General features: G+C 40.6%; 2 protein-coding genes across 4 annotated transcripts in view; one reads left to right on the top strand and one right to left on the bottom strand.

The window, feature by feature from the left end:
- Window positions 1-10,916, top strand: part of pip5k1bb (phosphatidylinositol-4-phosphate 5-kinase, type I, beta b) — a 32,467-nt gene extending 21,551 nt beyond the window's left edge. The window contains exons 8-15 of one of the 2 annotated variants that reach the window (XM_080038308.1): window positions 1,289-1,491; window positions 1,909-1,992; window positions 2,857-2,905; window positions 3,048-3,132; window positions 4,066-4,224; window positions 6,897-7,020; window positions 9,053-9,176; window positions 9,597-10,916. In XM_080038308.1, coding sequence (XP_079894434.1) covers window positions 1,289-1,491; window positions 1,909-1,992; window positions 2,857-2,905; window positions 3,048-3,132; window positions 4,066-4,224; window positions 6,897-7,020; window positions 9,053-9,176; window positions 9,597-9,599 — 831 coding nt within the window. In that variant the 3' untranslated portion in view covers window positions 9,600-10,916. Of the gene's footprint in view, window positions 1-1,288; window positions 1,492-1,908; window positions 1,993-2,856; window positions 2,906-3,047; window positions 3,133-4,065; window positions 4,225-6,893; window positions 7,021-9,052; window positions 9,177-9,596 lie in introns of both variants that reach the window. The other variant, XM_080038307.1, reaches the window with a different exon arrangement.
- A 216-nt stretch (window positions 10,917-11,132) lies between these two features.
- The window catches only part of LOC307258607 (ceramide transfer protein-like), a 34,894-nt gene continuing 25,709 nt past the window's right edge, over window positions 11,133-20,317 (bottom strand). For both annotated transcript variants that reach the window (XM_080038228.1, XM_080038229.1), the window contains exons 8-17: window positions 18,310-18,402; window positions 18,051-18,137; window positions 17,858-17,950; window positions 15,429-15,524; window positions 15,046-15,178; window positions 14,875-14,945; window positions 14,640-14,768; window positions 14,203-14,332; window positions 12,920-13,057; window positions 11,133-12,767 (exon numbers count right to left, since the gene is read on the bottom strand). In XM_080038228.1, the coding sequence (XP_079894354.1) occupies window positions 12,930-13,057; window positions 14,203-14,332; window positions 14,640-14,768; window positions 14,875-14,945; window positions 15,046-15,178; window positions 15,429-15,524; window positions 17,858-17,950; window positions 18,051-18,137; window positions 18,310-18,402 (960 nt within the window). In that variant the 3' untranslated portion in view covers window positions 11,133-12,767; window positions 12,920-12,929. The remainder of the gene's footprint in view (window positions 12,768-12,919; window positions 13,058-14,202; window positions 14,333-14,639; window positions 14,769-14,874; window positions 14,946-15,045; window positions 15,179-15,428; window positions 15,525-17,857; window positions 17,951-18,050; window positions 18,138-18,309; window positions 18,403-20,317) is intronic.

Here is a 20,317-nt window from a genome sequence, read left to right as displayed (position 1 = left end):
AGTAATATTATTGTTCACGAAATTGTTGCACAAGTCAACCACACAAAATGCAGCTGTTTTCTTTCTGCTGTCACATGTTTATTGTCTGCCTGGGAAAGCTGGGGCCGGGACATACAGTAATGGTGTGTGTGTGTGTGTGTGTGTGTGTGTGTGTGTGTGTGTGTGTGTGTGTGTGTGTGTGTGTGTGTGTGTGTGTGTGGCTTTTTATTCAAAATGGCTGCTGTTTGAATAGGCTGGGGGAGTTGGGGTGAACGGATGCAAATCGTTGCTATGGGAAAGGCAAAGCCCGGACAAAAGCACCAGTGTTTGTTTGAGTCGGTCATAAAATCTATTTTGTGTTTGAGTATGAATGTGCGTGACTTTAGCTTTATAGATCAGAGGTTTCTATTACAGATGCAAACTTTTGATTTCCCACTCGTGCTTTTAATGTCTTCTTTGACCATAGTGTATTGAAAATGTCTGATCTAGGTCAAAGATAAAAGCTCTGGGTCAAATTCAAAACACTATTGGTCTCACATTCTTCACAAACACTGGCCTGTAGGATTCTCTTGTCAAATATGTCTTTGATTGTATCAGAAGTTTTATTTTTCACTCCTATGAGTGTTAGAATTATGTTTATGGAGAGTAAGAGAATGCTCAGTAAAATAATGAGGGGTTTCCCTAACTTCTTAACTTGCTTGTCTTGCTGTCTTTTCATCAACTAAGGACACACACATTGAAGAGGTAGTTTTCTGTCAGAGTATTGATAGTTACTTGAGTTTTGGATTTTCTTCGGTGACTGAAGGGATTGAATGTAAATTGAATAGCTAAATTATTCAAGTCAAGAATTATAAACCAGTACAGTAACGTTCTCTCTTCTCTCTACCCTGTCTTTGCGACGGCTGCTTTGCTTGATCACGAGGATCACATGAAGTCGCGGAGTCTCTGGGAAACTATAGTGGAAAGGCTCCTCAGACAAGTGGTCAATGTGTAAGACTTGGCTCGCTGTGGAGAAACACCTTGTTTATTTAGCTTAAAACCAGTTTAAACAGAGATTTCCCTTTGCATGCTCATGGGCCTTTGAGGCTCTGAAGTACCCTGGGTGATGAAATCCTTTTGGGAGGAAAAAGAAAAAAACATGTTTTTGAGAAACATTTCATAAAGCTACAGTATATTTACCATTTACCAGGTGAAGGTGAAACCACTCCAGTCAAAGGGAATCATTTGTTCAGTGTTCAAACAGATTATGTGAAATATCCTGTTCACTTGTCTCATGTAGAAAGTGCATGGCTTGTATAACCCGCTATAGGTGCTGGAGAGTTTTAAGATCATGGACTACAGCCTGCTGCTGGGTGTGCATGTGCTGGACCAAAGCCAGAGAGAGGGGGGTGAGCCGGGTCAGGCAGGGGGGGACGGGAGGAGACCTGTGGGTCAGAGGGTGCTCTACTCCACCGCCATGGAGTCCATCCAGGGAGACGGCAAGGCTGCTGAAGCCCTCACCACAGACGACACGTGAGTGGGCTCAGCTATGGGGGAGAAACACACACACACATATTATGCACACACATATTTGGGCATACACACTCACACTGCCTAGGTCTGTCCCTCGATCTCTCCACTTTTACTTACACAGACAAAGTTATACAACCGGTTGCCCATACCACTGCATGGGACAAACCAAACAGTACACACACACACAGTCCGGCTCTCACTTTATTACCAAAGCTACATATACAAACACAGCCACTGTATTTACAGCAATACACATCGATGTGAATAATGTGTAAGTGTTTCTTTTACAAACATCTGTAAGAGTTCAGAGACACATTGCCTTTATTTCAACAGAGTTTCCAGCATTGCAGAAGGAGAAAAAAGGTCCAGGAGCTATTCACTGACTACTGGTGTGTTTTTCTTTTTACTTGGTTTTAGGATGGGTGGCATCCCTGCCAAAACACACAAAGAAGAAAAGCTGCTCATCTTCCTGGGTATCATAGATATTCTACAGTCATACAGGTAATAATCTTCATGAGATCATAACAAATGTTGCTGTCAACAACAATCTGACAATAAGGAGGGAAAGTGCATGAATAGTTAAGGACTCTCAAAGTAACTGCTGCGATTGATGATTGCTCTACGACAGGGCCTCTTAATGGTGAATTATCACCCTGTATTGATGGAGCCACTATATCACGCTCCTAAAAAGACTATTTCCCTATCAGTCTTCTTTATTTACACATTGATTCTTTTGTCCTTTGAACAAAAAGGTCGGGAAAACCTTTCAGCTCATCAGCTTTTCAAACAGGTGGAAATTTAAAAGTGTGGCATAAATCTTTTTTTTAGCCTGGTTGGTTGAGGCATCAAATGCACTCAGAGTGTGTGAGGTGAGATCAGGCCAGGGAGGGAGGATGAAATAGTCCCATATTTGTCTCTGCTTATTCTTCCTTATTCTGCTAGCTTGCTTCACTCAAAGACAATATGACAGAACTTACAAAGTCTGATATACTATCTGCTGAAAGGCTGAAAAATTGCACTAAAAGGGGAAGGGGGAAGAGTTTGTTCAAGCGTAAGAGGGGAAGTTGTTGGGTAAGCGGATGTACTGTCCGTTGACTGACTTTGTGGGATGAATAACGGAGGGGTCTATCTATCTATCTATCTGTCTGTCTGTCTGTCTGTCTGTCTGTCTGTCTGTCTGTCTGTCTGTCTGTCTGTCTGTCTGTCTGTCTGTCTGTCTGTCTGTCTGTCTGTCTGTCTGTCTGTCTGTCTGTCTGTCTGTCTGTCTATCTATCTATCTATCTATCTATCTATCTATCTTTCTATCTATCTATATACCTACATGATGTGTGATGAGGCTTCTTCTTGTTTTTGTTTCTCTCCAAGGTTCATTAAAAAGTTGGAGCACTCGTGGAAAGCCTTGGTGTATGATGGCGTAAGTTGAGATGCCTGCTCAAATCTGACACTGCTGCTTTTTTATGAATGAGCCTTTTCATTTGGTGACATATTTTCCACGTCTACTAGTGGCTGTGTGATAAAAAGCCCGGCATTGTCTCTCTTTCTCTGCCTATCCTCAGGACTCCGTGTCGGTGCACCGGCCCGGGTTTTATGCAAGCCGCTTCCTCAAGTTCATGAGCACGCGGGTTTTCAGGAAGACTCAGTGTAAGTGCAGCGAGTTGATCACCGTCACACAAGGAAGGGAAAGCTGGCCTCATGCAAAAAAACACCTTAAAAAACCAAGAGATGGGGAAGCAATTGGAAGAAGGAAATCCTGGCCTGATACGAAGAGTCAATATGTAGCTTGTTTTATTGTTTATTGCTGGGCATGTGTGAGTCACTGTAACGTTATTAGATTATAGTGGTAATTCACTCATTACATTAGCTGAAACATTGTTTCCTTGTATTTAGCCTCATATCATTTTATTACCTCCCCCCCCCCCGTTGTTGTCTCCTATAGTTAGCTGTTGTAAAAGCACATGAGGCACATGATGCATTATGAGAGCTTTGATTCAATTTTGCGGAGTAAATAACAAATGAAAGACTCCATGTTGGTTATGTAAAGGCAATCATCGTGAGTCTATGTCATTCAAATATGGATTGAGTTTGTTGTCTGGCAATCCACAAACACAAAATATACAGTTCAAACCCACTGATTAGAAGAAAAAAAAGGTTGATAAAAACACCATTAGTCCAGGAAGAAAATGGTGATGTTGATTCCCCTTTGAAACGCCCACCTGACTGACTGACTGACTGACTGACTGACTGACTGACTGACTGACTGACTGACTGACTGACTGACTGACTGACTGACTGACTGACTGAGCAGAAACCAGGCATGTGGAGCTATCCATGTATGACAGATTGATGCTGTGCCAACATTCAAAGTGTTTTATCCGCAGACTCTATTGGGGGTCAATGGGGTGGCTGTCGGTAAAAAAACAGGACTTCACGTTAATGTTAAATAAAGTAACGATGATATGCCACCCACCTCATTGTCTCATTGTCTCTTTTGAACATTGCTCCAATCAGGATACACTTCTCTTTATCTCTCTCTTTCTCCCTCACTTTTCTTATCCTTTTTCTTTTGCTCTGCAGCCATTCGATTCTCCCCTTCTAAGAGGACTCGTACCTCTATCCCGGCTCTGAAGTCGTCCTCGCAGGAGATCCTCTCATCGCAGGCAGACGAGAGGAACGAGGACGAGCGCAGGGACAGGCTGGGAGGAGCCTACAGTCTGGCCAGTCTTGATGGACAAGGTACACAATGATTACCGTTATCTTGGATGATCGATAACATTCAGGGGATGTTAAAGGTGCTCTGAGGAACTTTCATTTTTTTTTGTTAATTCCTGCACCCCCTTTGGACAAAAGCGGCAGTGTTTTTACTTACCCCAGCTGTGGTTCCTGGCTGAGCGTACCCATGACAAAGGTACTAAGAAAAACGATATATAAAATAGCATTCTTTGCACTGATGGTCTTGTTTGCTGTTACATGTAATGTATGATCATCAGAGGAAAAATTAGATTGTTTCAGAAATATTAAAAAGTTCCTTTTATCACCTTTAAATCATATTGGTTAAAAATGTAATTATTATTATTATTATTATTATTATTATTATTATTATTATTATTATTATTATTATCATCAAGAACCAGTCATTATTTACAATGACAGCCTGACAGGCGACAGCAGCCACTTATGGGAAAGGGAGGAAGGATATCTGATAAAATAAATTAGGCATAAAATACAGTTTAACATAACAACCAAATTAGGCAACAGAGAACACAGACAGCAGTCAACCAACACAACATGAGTGCTGCACGTGTACATAGTAGGGCTGTCATATTAACGTGTTAATTTCGATTAATTAATCACAGAAAAATTAACGCGATTAAAAAAATTAACGCAGATTAATCGCACTTCTATAGTGCCCTTTGACCCGGTGCAAAAGGGGTGAAACGAGAGCGCAGCTGCACCTGTGTAGCTTGCGGACGCGGCCCGCACGGGATTAAACAGTAAAGAAAGAAGCAGGGCAAAGGGGCCGAGGTCTCTATGGATGTGTTATGGGATGTTTCGGGCAAATAAGCATGACGGCAAGAAGACAGCTTATTTTATTCTCTGCAGTGTCTGTGCATTATTCATTTAGTGGGCGCCAACAATGTAGGTTCAAAACTTTAAGTATCTCTCAATCTTCCTTCGTGTGTCACTTTCGCTTGCTAGCTGCGCGCGTGCGTTTGTGTGTGTGTGTGTGTGTCAATATTTTTGGCTATGAGTAGTACGATGGTAAATGAGTCGGCGCTATGCGCAGCTGTGGCAGTGCAGCGCTGTCTGTTTTGGAGATAGACAATCGTCATTTAGCCTGCTGGTTTTTTTGTGGTTTTAACTAGAAAATTCGCCTCGAGTTCTTAATTTTATTTCATGTAGAAAGAAACCTGGCTAAGGAGAGGAGACGGAGCTACGAGAGACGGAGAGAGAGAAACAAATTGTAGGCTATCTGTTTATAAACACAACAGGCAAAAAAGTGTCATATAAGTATGCGATTAATTTAGATTAATTAGATTAATCACAGAGCCTGTAATTAATTAGATAAACAATGTTAATCGCTTGACAGCCCTAGAACATAGATGAAACAAGGAAGGGATGTGTCATTTGGAAATTACATTGAAGAAAAGCATCTGCGGGAATCAGTAAAAAATGACTGAGGTGGAAATGGGAATCAGTGTATCTAGTTCTAGGTATTTTGCACTGGCATTCTAGTCACTGTCAGCAGCAGATTGAAATGATGCTAGACCAAAGGCGGTATTGTAAATGCTCTTTTACAATCTTCACCATGCACGTACCCCTCTAAACTGCCTCCTGATGTTCCATTTCAACCTCGGTCATTTTTCTAGTTTCTGTGGCTTCAAAGTACCTGAAATGATGCACCAGTGCAGCAGCAGAAGCGTATTAAGTTCGGTGTTGGTGACATTAAGAAAGATTCTTAGCAAATGTCTCGCCAGAAAGAGAAGAGAAGAGAGTGGAAAGAGTCATATGAGGTGTGTCCTCTTTCTCTTTACAGCCAGCCAGCCACTCTCCTACCAGCAGTATGTCCAGCTATGACGCAATATACTTTAAGTTGCTGCCATCCACTTCCAAGAAGTGATGGCAGTGAGGTTGCAGTGTCAGTGTATCTGCGTTTTTTTCTCAGTTAAAGGGGAAGTGATTGTACAAATAACAGTTCAGTTTCCTCCTCATGATTCAAATTTTGTACTACTCGGCTTGCTGATGTCTAATGTGGATATGGAGAAACATTTCAAAGAAAAGAGAAGTCTTATATCGGTTTAGAGTCTACAAATGATGAAAGGTGCTCCGAGGAACCTTCAGGTTTTGTTCATTCTTGCACCCCCTTTGGACAAAAGCGGTAGTGTTTTTACTACGCCAGCTTTTGTTCCTGGGTGAGCGTACCCATGACAAAGGCATTAAGAAAAACAATATAAAAATAGCGTTCTTTGCACCTATTATTAATTATTATTAAACTTGGATTTATATAGCGCTTTTCTTTGGTACTCAAAGCGCTTTACAGGGTTCCAGGTTCAATACGTTCACACACAGTCATACCGGTGGTGGTAAACTACGATAGTAGCCACAGTTGCCCTGGGGCAGACTGACAGAACTATGTCAGTCATTACATTACAGCAAACAAGACTATGGTCTTGTTTGCTGTAATGTATGATCATCAGAGGAAAAATGAGACTTGTTCATAAATATTTAAAATTTCCTCGTAGCACCTTTTAAGATAGAAAAGAAAACTGATTTACAAACTGGTTGCCTGGAGTTTGGGCTGACTCGCAGACTGTGAGATTCAGACGAAAATATCGTAATGTAGAACACATTTGCACTGCCTTCACTGAAATGATGTTAATGTTTTGTTTCTTCCACATTGACAGCAGTGTTTGGTTCGTACCTGCGTCCTGATCTGGTCCCTGCCAACCCATCATTCTACGAGGGCTCCTCCATGGGAACCATCTCCAGCTCATCCATCTTTGTCAACGTGGACAACCAAACAGAGGACAGGTAAGTTGTCTACTTGTTTTCCTCTCTTTAATTGCTGAGGTTGAGTCCTATATTGATTTAGCAGTGGATCGTGTATAGCTTATCACCTTAACAACATGATGATGTAGTGTGTAGACAATACAATACGGCCTCAAGGACGAGAAGGAGGGCATGTCAACTTACAACGCCCAATGCACACGCACACACACACACACACACACACACACACACACACACACACACACACACACACACACACACACACACACCTTATTGACACCTGAGCTTTTACGTCCCATGGTCTGTGTACATGCGTCACGGAGCAGGTGACTCAGCCATAAACAAACTCACACTTCCTACACAACATACAGACAGTGCAGTCAAAGGAAGAGTGATAATGGGTACCGTACATATAGAAGAAATACTACACAAATATTTCTATGGAAATAAATATATTTTTCTGCTTTGGTTTCATTTCATCTACCAGCAATTCTTACATTATAATTTTATAGTTTTCCTGGCAAAGTGTTGACTTATAGTTGGAGGCTTTTATAAGTTATTTAATAACTTATATTACAGTCCTATTGTATCATATTATAAAATAATAATCTGCATATTACATTAACAGCTTCTATTGCATCTTTAACCCACCTTGTACCTGTATCACTACGACATCCAGGCTGTTTCGTAAAGGACAGTTTGACTTTGCTTCCTGCTAGAACTCTTAGTCCTCTGCCCTTCAAGTGTTTTCCATCTTTCCCCTCTCCTCCTTCCATCCAGCAGTGTCAGGTTCAGCTTGCTTTCTGTGGGCTCCTTTGTGTGGCTTGCCCGGTCTCGTCCCCTCACCAGTCACCTGCTGCTGCTGCGCTGACATTGTTCTGTCAACTCTTTTCATAAATATTTAAACAGCGGCGTTCTCACTTAGTGCCACTATGGCGTGGAAAAGACTGTGACAAAAGAGGACAAGCGGAGCAGTGGTGACTGTATACCAACAGCAACAATAAGCCCCGTCTGACAGCTGCTCTGCCTGTTACAGCAGTAACACCTTGTGTTGTGTTGTGATGCGTCGCTGAAGGATTGCTTTAAAAAAAGCTGTTATTTGTGTATCTTTCTATCCCTTCATCTACCTCTGAAACTGTACTCAGTTTGCTTCTCTGTGTGTTTTCTCTCATTTGAAGGGGAGCCGACTTGTTCCTTTCTTATCCGTCTCTCTCTCTACATGGCTTTCATTTTGACTTTGAACACAAAAAGTAGTCAATGACATGTCATAAAAGGGTCACAAAACACATTCCTGAATTTATCAAGAGAGTCACCTGATGTGAATGTAAGGAGAAGCGCTCTCAAGTAGCCCCCTGGCGGTTGAACCAAAGCATAAAAGAAAATAATGATGAACAATGCACTCCTGATAGTCAAGTAGGGGTGTTCTACACTAAAAATGTACATTGTCAAATCTGATTGGTCGAATCTTGCATATTGTCAAATAATCATCGAATCGTGAAAGAAATTTGCTGCTCATTTGCAAAATTGGCTTCAACTTTTTTTTCTAAACCACAAAGAGGGCTGAAAGACCCAATTACAGTTTGTCTTCTTGAGTTGGCATAAGAATTTAACAGTATAATAGGCTGATATTTATACGACAATAGGTGATGTATCCTGATACTATGTAGTCTCATAGCACATTCTGTTAAAAAAAGAAGGTGTATGTTGCCAGTTACATGCTTTTCATCTAATTTAATCTAGGTTTTTCTTTATTTAATGTTTTCCCGCTTTGGCCATTGTGGTCAACCTGGGGGAGATGTTGTTCATTTCCTGTGAGGCATTTCTGAGACAATGAAACTTTCAGCTGAGGCCTCCACTGGCTTCCCATCCTTCTCGTAATGGGTTCATTCCTTTTGTCAGGGTCTCAATGCAATAGTGTGGGGATTTCACATGCAGTTTTCATGCATTGTTTAAATGCCTGCTTTACTTTAACTACATTTGACCCAGACAATAATCACGCTGTCTCTTCTACATAGGTTAATATGAAAAAATATTTTTTCTTTCCTACATTCAGAGATGACATTGCATCCAGCTCCACATTTACCCTGGAGGACAGTGCAATCTGTCTCAATTCAGAGCAGAGCACCATGGATGTGGACATAGACCGTGATGATGGATCTGTTCTTGATGTCTACTTGGTGAGTTGGTTCAAGTCACCGTCACATTGGGGGTCACTCTTTGGAATTCCTGAAGTGCCCTCTAAACGTGTTCAGATATTGGTTACTTGTGCATAGCCTATGCATGTTTAGCTGGTGACGCTGCTGGACTAATGGGGACACACAGCAACAAGGAGAGCGTATGTGAGCCTGGGTTTTAACCATATAGTTTTAACTTGTTTTTTTGTCACTTTCTTATTTTTTCTAGTGTTTTATTCGTATTTATTTTTTATACATGACACATTAATAGCATAATATGATTAGTCTCTTATGAATTTTAGTAAATCTGCATGTATATGTTTGTGTTATCCTCCGTATGGACTGCTGTCTTTTTATTATCTGCTGGCTGTACAACGAATTGCTACATTAACAATCATCCTTTTCTGTCTTGTCCCCCACCAGTGAAAAGAGCAGCATTATAGCCTTCATTTCCTCCTGCCAATCATAAGACAATCACTACACTCCATTGGACTTGCCAGGCTGGCCTTTGACTCCACTTCCAGTGCTGCTAGATCCATGTTGCCACTTGTATTGCCAACAACTACAAAAACTGAGATTCTCAACCTCAAGTCAATGGACTAAAAGAAGACCAACAGAGATGAAATAATGGACATTTGCAGGAACCATGACATATCATGTAATGTGATGAACATCGGGCTGAGCTGAGTGTCCATTTTTTAGAGCATGCGTCAACGCAGTGCCATCAAGTTTTATACATGTATATTGTTTTCAATGCCTACACAAAGATCTAAAGATTTACTATATTATACAACCATACATATATACTGTATATGTGTGTGCGTGAGTGTTTTAATTTGTATATATATATATAAACAAATATAAACACACACAAACACTCATATATATATGAATAAAACAGACTTTCAAAGTTTGCAACTGCATTAGTTGCAGATCAGAAAATAGCTGTTTACAGTGAATTTGTGATGAAGAGGGATGTGACGGCGCTACGCAAAGGACACTAACCAGCTTGTAGCCACAGCCAACATGGAGAGGAAAATACTCACATGAAGACACTTGATGGATTGCGACGCTCCCGGGGCCAAACACAGACTGTGCTGTGTTTAAAGTGTCACACCTTATCCTTACTGGGCTGTTACTTGTTCCGGCCCTGACAGGAACCTGAAGCCCAGGCAAAGGGCTGCTGTAAAGTGACGTGACAAAAGACAGTTACTGGGATCTTGGATGAAGCATAGAGCGGAGAGACGGTGCACTTGCTCTGCATAAAAAAGGCACTTTGACATTGGTTATAATAACTGTAAGAAATATTTGTTTTTCTGAAGAAGTTGCTTAGATGGGTGGGCTGCCTGACACGAGCACAGATTTGGATATGTGAATATGCACTTTCTTTTTCTCTTTTTACTCTTACAAATGCACACATCTGTAAGTCATTGATACCTGTACAGAGAGACAGTGAAGGAACATTGTAAATCACTTTTGATGTGGAGCTACTAGTTTTGTGAGGTTTGCGTCATGACTGAAATGCTTTCACTCAGGATATCCTTTGATACTGAAAAAGTATGTCCTTTTCAAGAAGCTAGGAGACATGCATCCCACACTTCACTGTCCCAGACCTCTTCATCAAGACCTAATCCAACTATAAATGTTGAATTCCACGATCATTGGTTCATACAATAATTTATTGTGTAAATCTCAATATTTTAGCATTTGCTGAAAAATACTTTAATCGCTGAATGTAAAGACAATGCATATTTATATATAGAAGAGACTCCTATAAATAAACTGATAATATTCATTGTCTATACTATTTAGAAGTACTGTCTGTGATCACAATATTCAGGAACTTCCTTCAACTTGCATTTTACCGCTGTAGAGGTTATTTGGGAGTTTGCTTGTTTTTTTTATGGAAAGTACTGAATCCTCCACAGTAGTGTTACTAAACGATACACTGCACTCGTCACCGTTTAACAATTTTAATTTACAGAACATTGTCAAATTGCATTACATTTAGTGCAAATAATAACACTTCTGATGTACAACTTAGAAATATACAAAGTGTGTAGATTACTAACAAAATATCAAAATTAAAAACACTTAAATGCATTCTTCAGCTGACATTGCTCGTAGATCTAGCTCTTGTAATCATCGTCAAAACAATTATCCAGATCCACTCGACTCCTTAGACCAAAACATGTGATGGTGAATTTTCCACTATGAAGGTCTTACTAATTTCAAAACTCCCAACATTTGATGGCATCAGAAACAATCTGGAGTAAACGTATGTCTCGAGGTACGATGATGTGAAATGCTGACCTTTCCCCCACCCCTGCTTCAATTTCAGTGTTGATAAATGCACATCTGGTGGCTGTACAGTAGTTAACCAGGATTTGTAGGGGTCATCCTGGTGTCTAAGGCATCCTGGGGACAGTTCATCAGTCAAAAAGGGCAGGAAGCCACTGCACGGTAGTGTGGCATGTGAAATGTTATTTTAGAGTATAACAGAGGTTGTAGATAATATCTTAACATTTTACAGCTTTTACTAACACAAGGGCTGAAAAGGGTGGAGAAACAACCTGGGATGTACACAAATGTATTCACCCATCTCTCAATGAAAGAGAGAAATCTTTACATCAGACACTATGGCTGGCCATTTGCAAAAATATCTGTCAGAAACCGTGCGTGACATTGGGATTAAAGGCAGATACACACTGAGAAAAGACCGAAACCTAGAATCTATTAGACCAAAATCAACAACATAGATATCCAATTATTGATTATCAGTTCAACCGTGTCAAAAAATATTGTCCAGTTAATTATGCTTAGCAAATTGTTTTTATCTCTCACTTCAGGTATCTGTGGCCCATGACTGTCCTCCAATTCAAGCGTTTTAACAGTCAATTCACATTTCTCCCATCGGTAAACTAACTGAAAACGTCTACTGTTTTCTCTGTACAATTCATTGTGTCCATGGTGCTCTCAAAAAGCTTCTTTATTACAATCTACAAATATAAAGATTTCAAAGCTTCAGGCCCTGACTCCCCCTATCGAACTGCAGAGAGAGCCATCACCCAAGGGTCAGGAGAAGGCAAGAAAGAGGACATACAGTACCACACCTCATCAATGCTTTTCCTGTCAATCTCTTCTTTCCTCTCCCGTGGTAGTTACTTTAATAGCAGCAAAACAAGTAGCTGTAATACTAGTGATTAAAGCAAACCCAAAAAAAGTCAAGAAGTATGTAATCATAAGAAATGTACAAAACAATTTACAAATAAAGCGATTAATCAGTAATAACAATTAAAAAAAACACTTAGGAAACTCTTGAATTTACATATAAATGTACCCATGACCAACAAATGGTGTTAGGCCATTATAATGTGGCTGAGATGACAACTACTGATGGATTAAAGCTGTAAAACCAGTCTTTTCTACAAGCAGGTGTCCTGTGGGACGTCCTGGATGATATGATATCCTGCACGTAGTTAATTTGAAATCACATTGGTATTGACAGATGAATGGGTCATGTAGTCATCGCAAGCCTGTTCCAACACCGAACAATGGAGTCTCTTCAGTGGGCAACCACGGCCCTCTACATTCCTGAAATAAGAAGGAAGATTAAAAGTCCATATCCAAGAAATTAACAATGAAATAATACCAGATAGTGTGCGTCTGCTGGCTTTTCCATGGTTCAGAATTACAAATAATGCATTCCAGGCTGTAAAACAATATGTGTTCCTGTTCCCGGTTACCTTTGTGTGTTCAGAATAGGATGGGCTTCCCAGCAGTCTTCTCCTGGACGTAGGAGGTGAAACGTTTGAGGAACTTGGGATACTCTCTCTTTGCCACAGCTCTGAGGACTGAGGCTGGAGCCCAGCCTCCTGGATTTACTGCAAAGACACACAGGAAAATGATCAGGGGACTGTGTGTACATATGGTACAATTTTAAGTCAAAAACCCAAAGTGTTCAGATTCAGTCCACAGTATGTGGTCTAGGGCGCCCTCTAGTGAGAGCCTTGATGTCATGTCCATTATTTCAAATGAACTCCTATGACCTGTCTGGCTTGTTTTAACATTAAATTGGCTCAGGATTCCTTCTGCAGTGCTGCTTCATGTCACAATCTCCCCATCTACAGGAAGTCAGGCGAATGCGAGAAGCAGTGCAAGTCTGGACTGACATTTCAAAGACACAAGCACACATACGGTTTAGCTAGTGTGTCAGCTACCAGCTGTACAAAGACCAATTGGCACAAATATTTGCTGATATTAAATTTTTCTGAATTATTTGAGAAAAAGCTGTAAAAAGGGCAAAGCTAGCTATAGATCCTTTTCTGACAACATGGCAATTTAATTTGCTACCTTCGATCCAGAAACACTAGGGAGGCACATAGCGACTCATTTCCCCTAACGTTTAAATGGGACTGAATAAAAGTATAATAGATAGTACGGTAGTAAAAATACATTTCCACTGACAACTTCAGGCATTCATTATGAACAGTAACACAAAACATGAAGAAATTATTTACAAAAGCGAACTAAATAAATACATTATTAACATGGCGCATTATCAAAAATTACAGCGACTCACTAAATAACACTTACGAACGCAAGTTCCCACAGTTTTACAGTAGCTGTACCTTTCTGTGGAGTAGAGAAAACGATATGCTGTGTGCTCTATCGGTTTTTTTATCTGTCTTTCTCCCTCTTTTACTAACATACACCTATACACCATGTGCATCCTTAATGAACACTGGATCTACTCAATCAATTTGTCATTTTCTTGAATCACAGTAAGTCAACATAACCATCCACCATACTACCTTCATAGACACAAGTTTGACCCATATTGATTAAAGGTTAGGACTTATAACACTTCCTTCTGGAACTTAAAGTAGGCTAGATGTTAATGTTTGTAAGGTAGATACTAGTTCGATTGATGATGAGAGAGACATTTAGTTCATCTGGGGTGCTGATCTAGCCTAGGACATATAGACTAGAGAGATCAAAACCTTTTTAGACTAGAGAGGTTACTTACCATTGGCAACGTATGTGATCTTACAAAGGAGGTTGTCTCTGCTGATCTCTTTGTCTCCCTCTGGTGGGCTGACCAGCGTCTGGCAGATCATAGCCACATTGATTTTGGCCCGAACACACCGGTTTGTGGGCTGAAGGCAGAACAGAAATGTAAATGCAAACAATTCCCCCACTACCACAAATCCATATGTAGCTAATTTGACAGAGTGTCTGAGGCTTAGGAGGTCAAAAACTACTCTTTCCTTCATTTACACATGAAAAGGGCCATACAACAAAGTGAATGAATCAAATACATGTTTGAGCTAATCACAGTACTTGGATGTCTGATGCATTGTGGAAAAAACATGCATAAAAAGTAGGCATGTTCACTACATAGTTTTCACCTTCCTCCCGCTATGGCGTAATAGTCATATAGGTGTAGTAAGGCAGTAATCTTACAGCGGCATTGTCGTGGTCCACAGAGAAGTTGCAGACCAGCCACGTGTCGGGATCATTTTCATTTGTTGCCAAGATCTTCCTGATGGCCGACAGGTAGAGCACATCTCTTTGAGAGGCCGGCCACACTCTCTGTAACACAACCAGAGGCATTCGCTTGGCAATCCAACAGGCTAAAGGAACATTACTGATCAAATAGGTTTGAACGACGTCGAAAACCACCATGAAGTCAATTTACCTTGTGTGTCTGGTAAACAATGACGGCGTTATCCGAGAGCGTTTCCACAAGGTTGAAATTTTCAATGGTGGCTAAATAAGGGAAGAGTTCAACGCAGGTCATGGGATTAAAACGGAGAAGAAAATGAAACAGTGTTGATATGAAGGTGACCTCTGAAATAGTTGAACTTACTCTCCCAGTCCAGTCGGACAGCTGTGTCCCAGAAGTAGTGGCAGAGCTCATGTCCCGTCACTCCCTTCACAGCGTGCGTAGCTTTGAGAGGATCCAGCACGATGCCATTCTCCTCCACTTCCCTCCTGTACATCTGAGAGACACACGGAGCAAATGAAGTTTTTAAGTTATCTTTATTAGTCAAGACAAGTAGTTTGAGATGGGAATGCATGGAGCTAGATGGATTTAAATGAAGAAATCCAAAACAATTGTCATGCTTCTGATCTCTCTGTGCTTCTACTGAGACCACACTACCTTTTTTAAAAGGGTGAAAAAGGATTGAAATATTGACAGTTGGCTATCAAAATAAATGATTCATATGGAGCCATTTCCCCTGTACTCACCTTCATCTCTCCTTCTTCGATTACAAGCTGCCAGTTTGCGTCTCCGCCCATATCCTGAAGAGAGTAAGTCATATGATTCTGCACCATCTCTTCCACCTAAGAGGGGAAAAAAGTTTTACTATGTTAGAGAGTATTTTACTTTTCTTTACCTGCCTATTTTAGGCCATGCTTTGGAACAGGACATAGTTTTTGGGATAAGAAGAAAACATTGTAATAGTTATGAAACACTAAAGTTTATTGATTTATAGTATTGAAACACCTGGGGCCTCATTTATAACGGTGTGCGTAGAAACCATCCTAAAACATTGCATCCGCACAAAGCCAGAAATGTGGTGCGCCAAAATAAATTCAGATTTATAAAACTGTGCGGCGCACAGTTGCACGCAATCTTCCCTTTATAAATACCCACCTGCGGTGAATTGTGCGCAGACGATCTCCACCCCGTGTCCTCCCACTTCACCTCCCAGTTTCATCCCACAATCTACCATACATGGCGAATGCTAAATAGCTCCTGAATATGATGACGCTCTTAATAAGCACAGAACTTTGACTGACATGAGGAAAGAAGGGAGGCAACCGGCTGCAAAGAAAGCGACTGTGAAGGAAGAAAGCCCGTGACGTGCATGTGCTGCAGTAACTGACACACACACACACACACACACACACACACACAAGTGCTTATCACATATCATGATTGGCACAGTCGTTATAGTCTTTGTAAAGCAGTTTCGCCCACCTTTGTGCTGTATGCAATATCACGTATTAGCGTACCTGTTTATATGTATTTTATATAAAATATGTTGTGACAAGTGAAATAATGCCTATAGTCTATTCGAGAGCATTGTTTATCTCCCGTGAGATCCACACATTTCCAACAACGTCAGATTATAGTTTAATCTTCCAGGGTGAATTGTTATGGGAAAGAGATGCGTGTAATGATTTGCTAAATTCATAACATGATTTTATCTAACGAAATATACAGTTTTAATTAATATCTGTTGGGCTTAACTTTGTACAAAACTACTTTTTACACACCTCTTAAAATTTGCTCTCCCGCTGGCCACTCACGGAAACACCTCCCGACGTATAGGATATTATTATAAAGTAGCACTATAATATTCAACGTATAAAATATAACCAAAACATGCAGACCTAGGCTACTACTTGATAACTAATTCAACCTACATCACAACTGCATGCCATAGACTACAGTAGCCATATATTCGCAACTATAAGCTTATACATTTTATTGACTAAATATATTGGGTGCCAAGCATCATTTGTCTGTGTTTTTCTGATGACTGAGCTTTATTTCGTGGTGTTTTCCATTGAGTGTCGCTGATTCCCCGAGTCAGGAAAACCTTGCGGTAGCTCTACGCATGGTCGAAAGTTGCCGTGGGAATACGCACACTTCTCCGCAAAGAATGTTTTTATAAATACCAACGTTTGTCACCGCACATTTTCCCGCACATTTCTGTCCGTCTACGCAAGGTTTTTGTGCACCACAAGCTTTATAAATGAGGCCCCTGGTATTTCATTCCAGAGGTTTTGTATCATAGTAGGCAAAAAAAAGAACTTTGTCTCTCAGAATCTTAAGAATTCCTTAAGCAAACACATTAGCCGCAAAGCAGTAACCATACAAATATTGAACACTTGATCCTGCTGCGGGTGTTTTTCAACATCCCAACATTACATAGCCTGCAGACAGTGCAGTCTGGATTCATGCGCAAGTGATTTGAGGACAAGAAAATTAAGTGTCGCTAGATTCCAGTCATGCAGCATTACACTAACTTTTTTCTGTATCAGTGGGACATTGACAACCGTTATTGTAGAAAAACAACACAATATATACTAGCAACATAGAAGAAATGTGTGAAATCCTGTTGAGACTGGTTAGTAGACATTCTCATGCTTTCTGTGCATGCTCTCTCTTTCTAGAGGGATGCAAAAGCCTACTGATGCTTTTCACCGCAGGCAGGGTCAAGTCGCTAGCTGCTGCTGACTGCATACAGTACCTGCGCGCTGAATCTGTGAATGTCATCCGAAGCACTGAATAGCTCAACGGACGACAGGGAAGAAGAATGGCTATGCGGCTGTACAACAGAGAGGAAGATTGAAAGAGAAAGGAATAAAGAAACAAAAACAGAGAGGAGGCGCCACTGCAGCAGTGCAGAATACACAACATCTGCCCAAGCAGCATTGCATAGGAAGAAGTTGTGTAAGCTCTCAAATTATGGCACATAAAAGCACAAACTCTTTCTGTTGCAGTTGCAGAGCTTTACGCGCTTGGTTGTAAGCTGACTAGGCTTCAGACTGGAATGATGAGACATTGCAAAACAGTAGCAACTGGTAGCCTTAATATTAAAAAAAGGCAGTAGAATGGAAAGCAGATGTTTATTAAAGAGAGAAGAAATAAGCTTATAGCACACCTGGGTGGCAAATTGGTGTGTCCCGATTGTGGAGTAGACATCTCCAGCAGGAACTGCAGTTAGTCGAGGTATCCTGACCTTCTCGGACTGGCACTGAGGGACAGAGAGGAGGAGTCAGTGTAATGTTTAAAACATCCAAGCTGGATAGGACATCTGAATGCAAAAGAAGAGCAAGTTTATATCCTCATCACACCTGCTCCTCTATCTTGTCCTGTCTGTCGAGTGCAGCTTCCACCGCATCGAAGAACTCATCCTCATTGATCAAACTGTTGGGTCCCTCCTGTTGGAAAGCAAATGTAACAGCAATATGAGAATCCTGCCAGAACAGCCCTGAGAATGATACACATGCACGTGCTGGAAGACATGGGGAAAATCACGAGAAATCCTTCTACTGTTGCGTATCTAGCTGTTACTAATGCATTTGATTTTAATTTTATTTTATGCCGTCTTGCCTCGTAGTCCGGGCCTCCGTAGTGTGACTTCTTCTTCAGTTCATTCAAAGCAGACTTGTAGGCATCTTCTACCCTCCTCCTCTTCTCTAACTCCTGAACACACAAGAGGGAGCAGAGTAGTGTGGTTAGTGCAACTGTATTAAGCAAGCAATATACAGAGCTGGGATTGCCTGTCATTAGAAACACCCTTTCAAACATTTGTGATGCATTTAAAATAGATCTACCAATCCTCTAAACTTAAGACAACAAACAAGAGGCACGGTTACAGAATGAGAAAACATCTCCACCCCAATGACAAAGCTCATTTAAGCGGATTAAAGTAAAAAAATTAAAATAAAATAAAAGTTAGAAAAGAAAGGTCAAAAAACTAGGCAAACCCACCACATCATTCATCCGTGTGCGCATACAAACAGGTTTTCCCTAACGTCTCATTCCTTGCCAGAGGACTAAACCAGATAAAGACACCTTACACTGGTACTACAGACAACAGACTGCTTCTACACATTTGACAACTGAAGATGCTGGATGTTCCAGTGGCAAATATCTACTGTTTTCTCCATCTCTTACTTTAAAACACTAAAAACAAGTGAACTAGCCTGGTATTTTTGTCAGAGCAAAATAATCAAAATACAACTGTATTTACTATAGAAACCACTCAACTAAAACAACGAAAATAAAAAGCAAACCAAAATAGGTATATGGAGGGAACCAGACAGAAGGAGACAATGAAACCAAAGGCTTACAGAAAGGTGTGGACATGTTATACTTGGCACCAAGTAAATAGGATATGATTCTGTTGTCAGCAGTGTATAGCAGACACCTACTTTAAAGAAGTGGCTGCAGGTCTGTAGAGGTATCCATCGTGTTGAGTGGTTTTTGAGTAGTTCTGTCCTCTTTTGTAGCGAAGGCTTCCACAAACTACGCCGCGAAGTCCGAGCAGTCATTTTTTTTAATCCCTCTCTGTACGAGTCTGAGCAGGTGTGTCTTGTTTGTTTGAGTCTTTTCAGTAAGTCGTTTCTATTTTAAAGTTCAAATCCACACAAATAACTAAACACAGATAAGACTGAGGTAGTTTTCTGACTAACCGTCTACCTGACAGCACTTCCCAGCTTTGGCAGGGTTGGGCCGTATGCATTCACACACACTCACACAAAGAAACTGGTTTGACAGCATCCACTGAGCTTATCAGGATGTAAGCATGAGAATCTCTCCAACGCCCACCTTTACTGACACTTAAAGAGATACCAACCACTCAAAAAAAAAACATAATGATTTAAAAAAACAAAAACAAAGGGGTTAAGGTTGGAGTCCGGAGAAAACTCAGTTCAAAATGAGTGATTATGTCCTCACGGTCCACTACCTATCTGTATTTTGTGTACGCAAAAAAAAGCGGGTATGTAAACAAAGGGGCCCCACCATAGCTAGCAACATGTCCTACACAGCACCTAGGCTATGTATTTACACCAGGTTTTTTTTTCAGCATGAACAGGTGACAAACTGTGAGGCAATACACACTGATTAAGACAAAGTGATTTTGACAGCAAGCATTCTCCAGAATCGCTGACTCCACCTTTAAATCTTATTTTGTAAAACAGCAACACAAGTACTAATAAGTTCATTGAGCTATAGCGATTAAAGTTACATTTCATACAGCAAAACATTGCTTTTCAGTAATATGTACTATGGCACTTGAGGACTTGTGAACAGGTTTTCCCTGCTTTCAACACTGACTAAGCACAGTAACAACACCTTGATGTATGATTAATAGGAGGCGGTATTGCAAGATGTAATGGTAAAAGCACCTTCAATTCAGGCACCATAACATTTCTCACAAAAAACATATCGAGAGAACACTTAAACAAATGAAAAGTAACAAATGACTTTACAAGAAATGTATGAAACCAAACAAACACAAATATGAAATCAGAAACAAATACAGACTTAAACACGTACCCATATAAAATCTTCTTAAAAACAAACAGTCACAGATCTGAATTGAATCATACTT

The sequence above is a fragment of the Ammodytes marinus genome (assembly GCF_949987685.1).
Source record: "Ammodytes marinus genome assembly, chromosome: 2".
In the NCBI taxonomy this organism is placed as follows: Eukaryota; Metazoa; Chordata; class Actinopteri; order Uranoscopiformes; family Ammodytidae; genus Ammodytes; species Ammodytes marinus.
The sequence above is the reverse complement of the archived record's forward strand: the minus strand, read 5'-3'. Positions and strand labels throughout refer to the sequence as shown.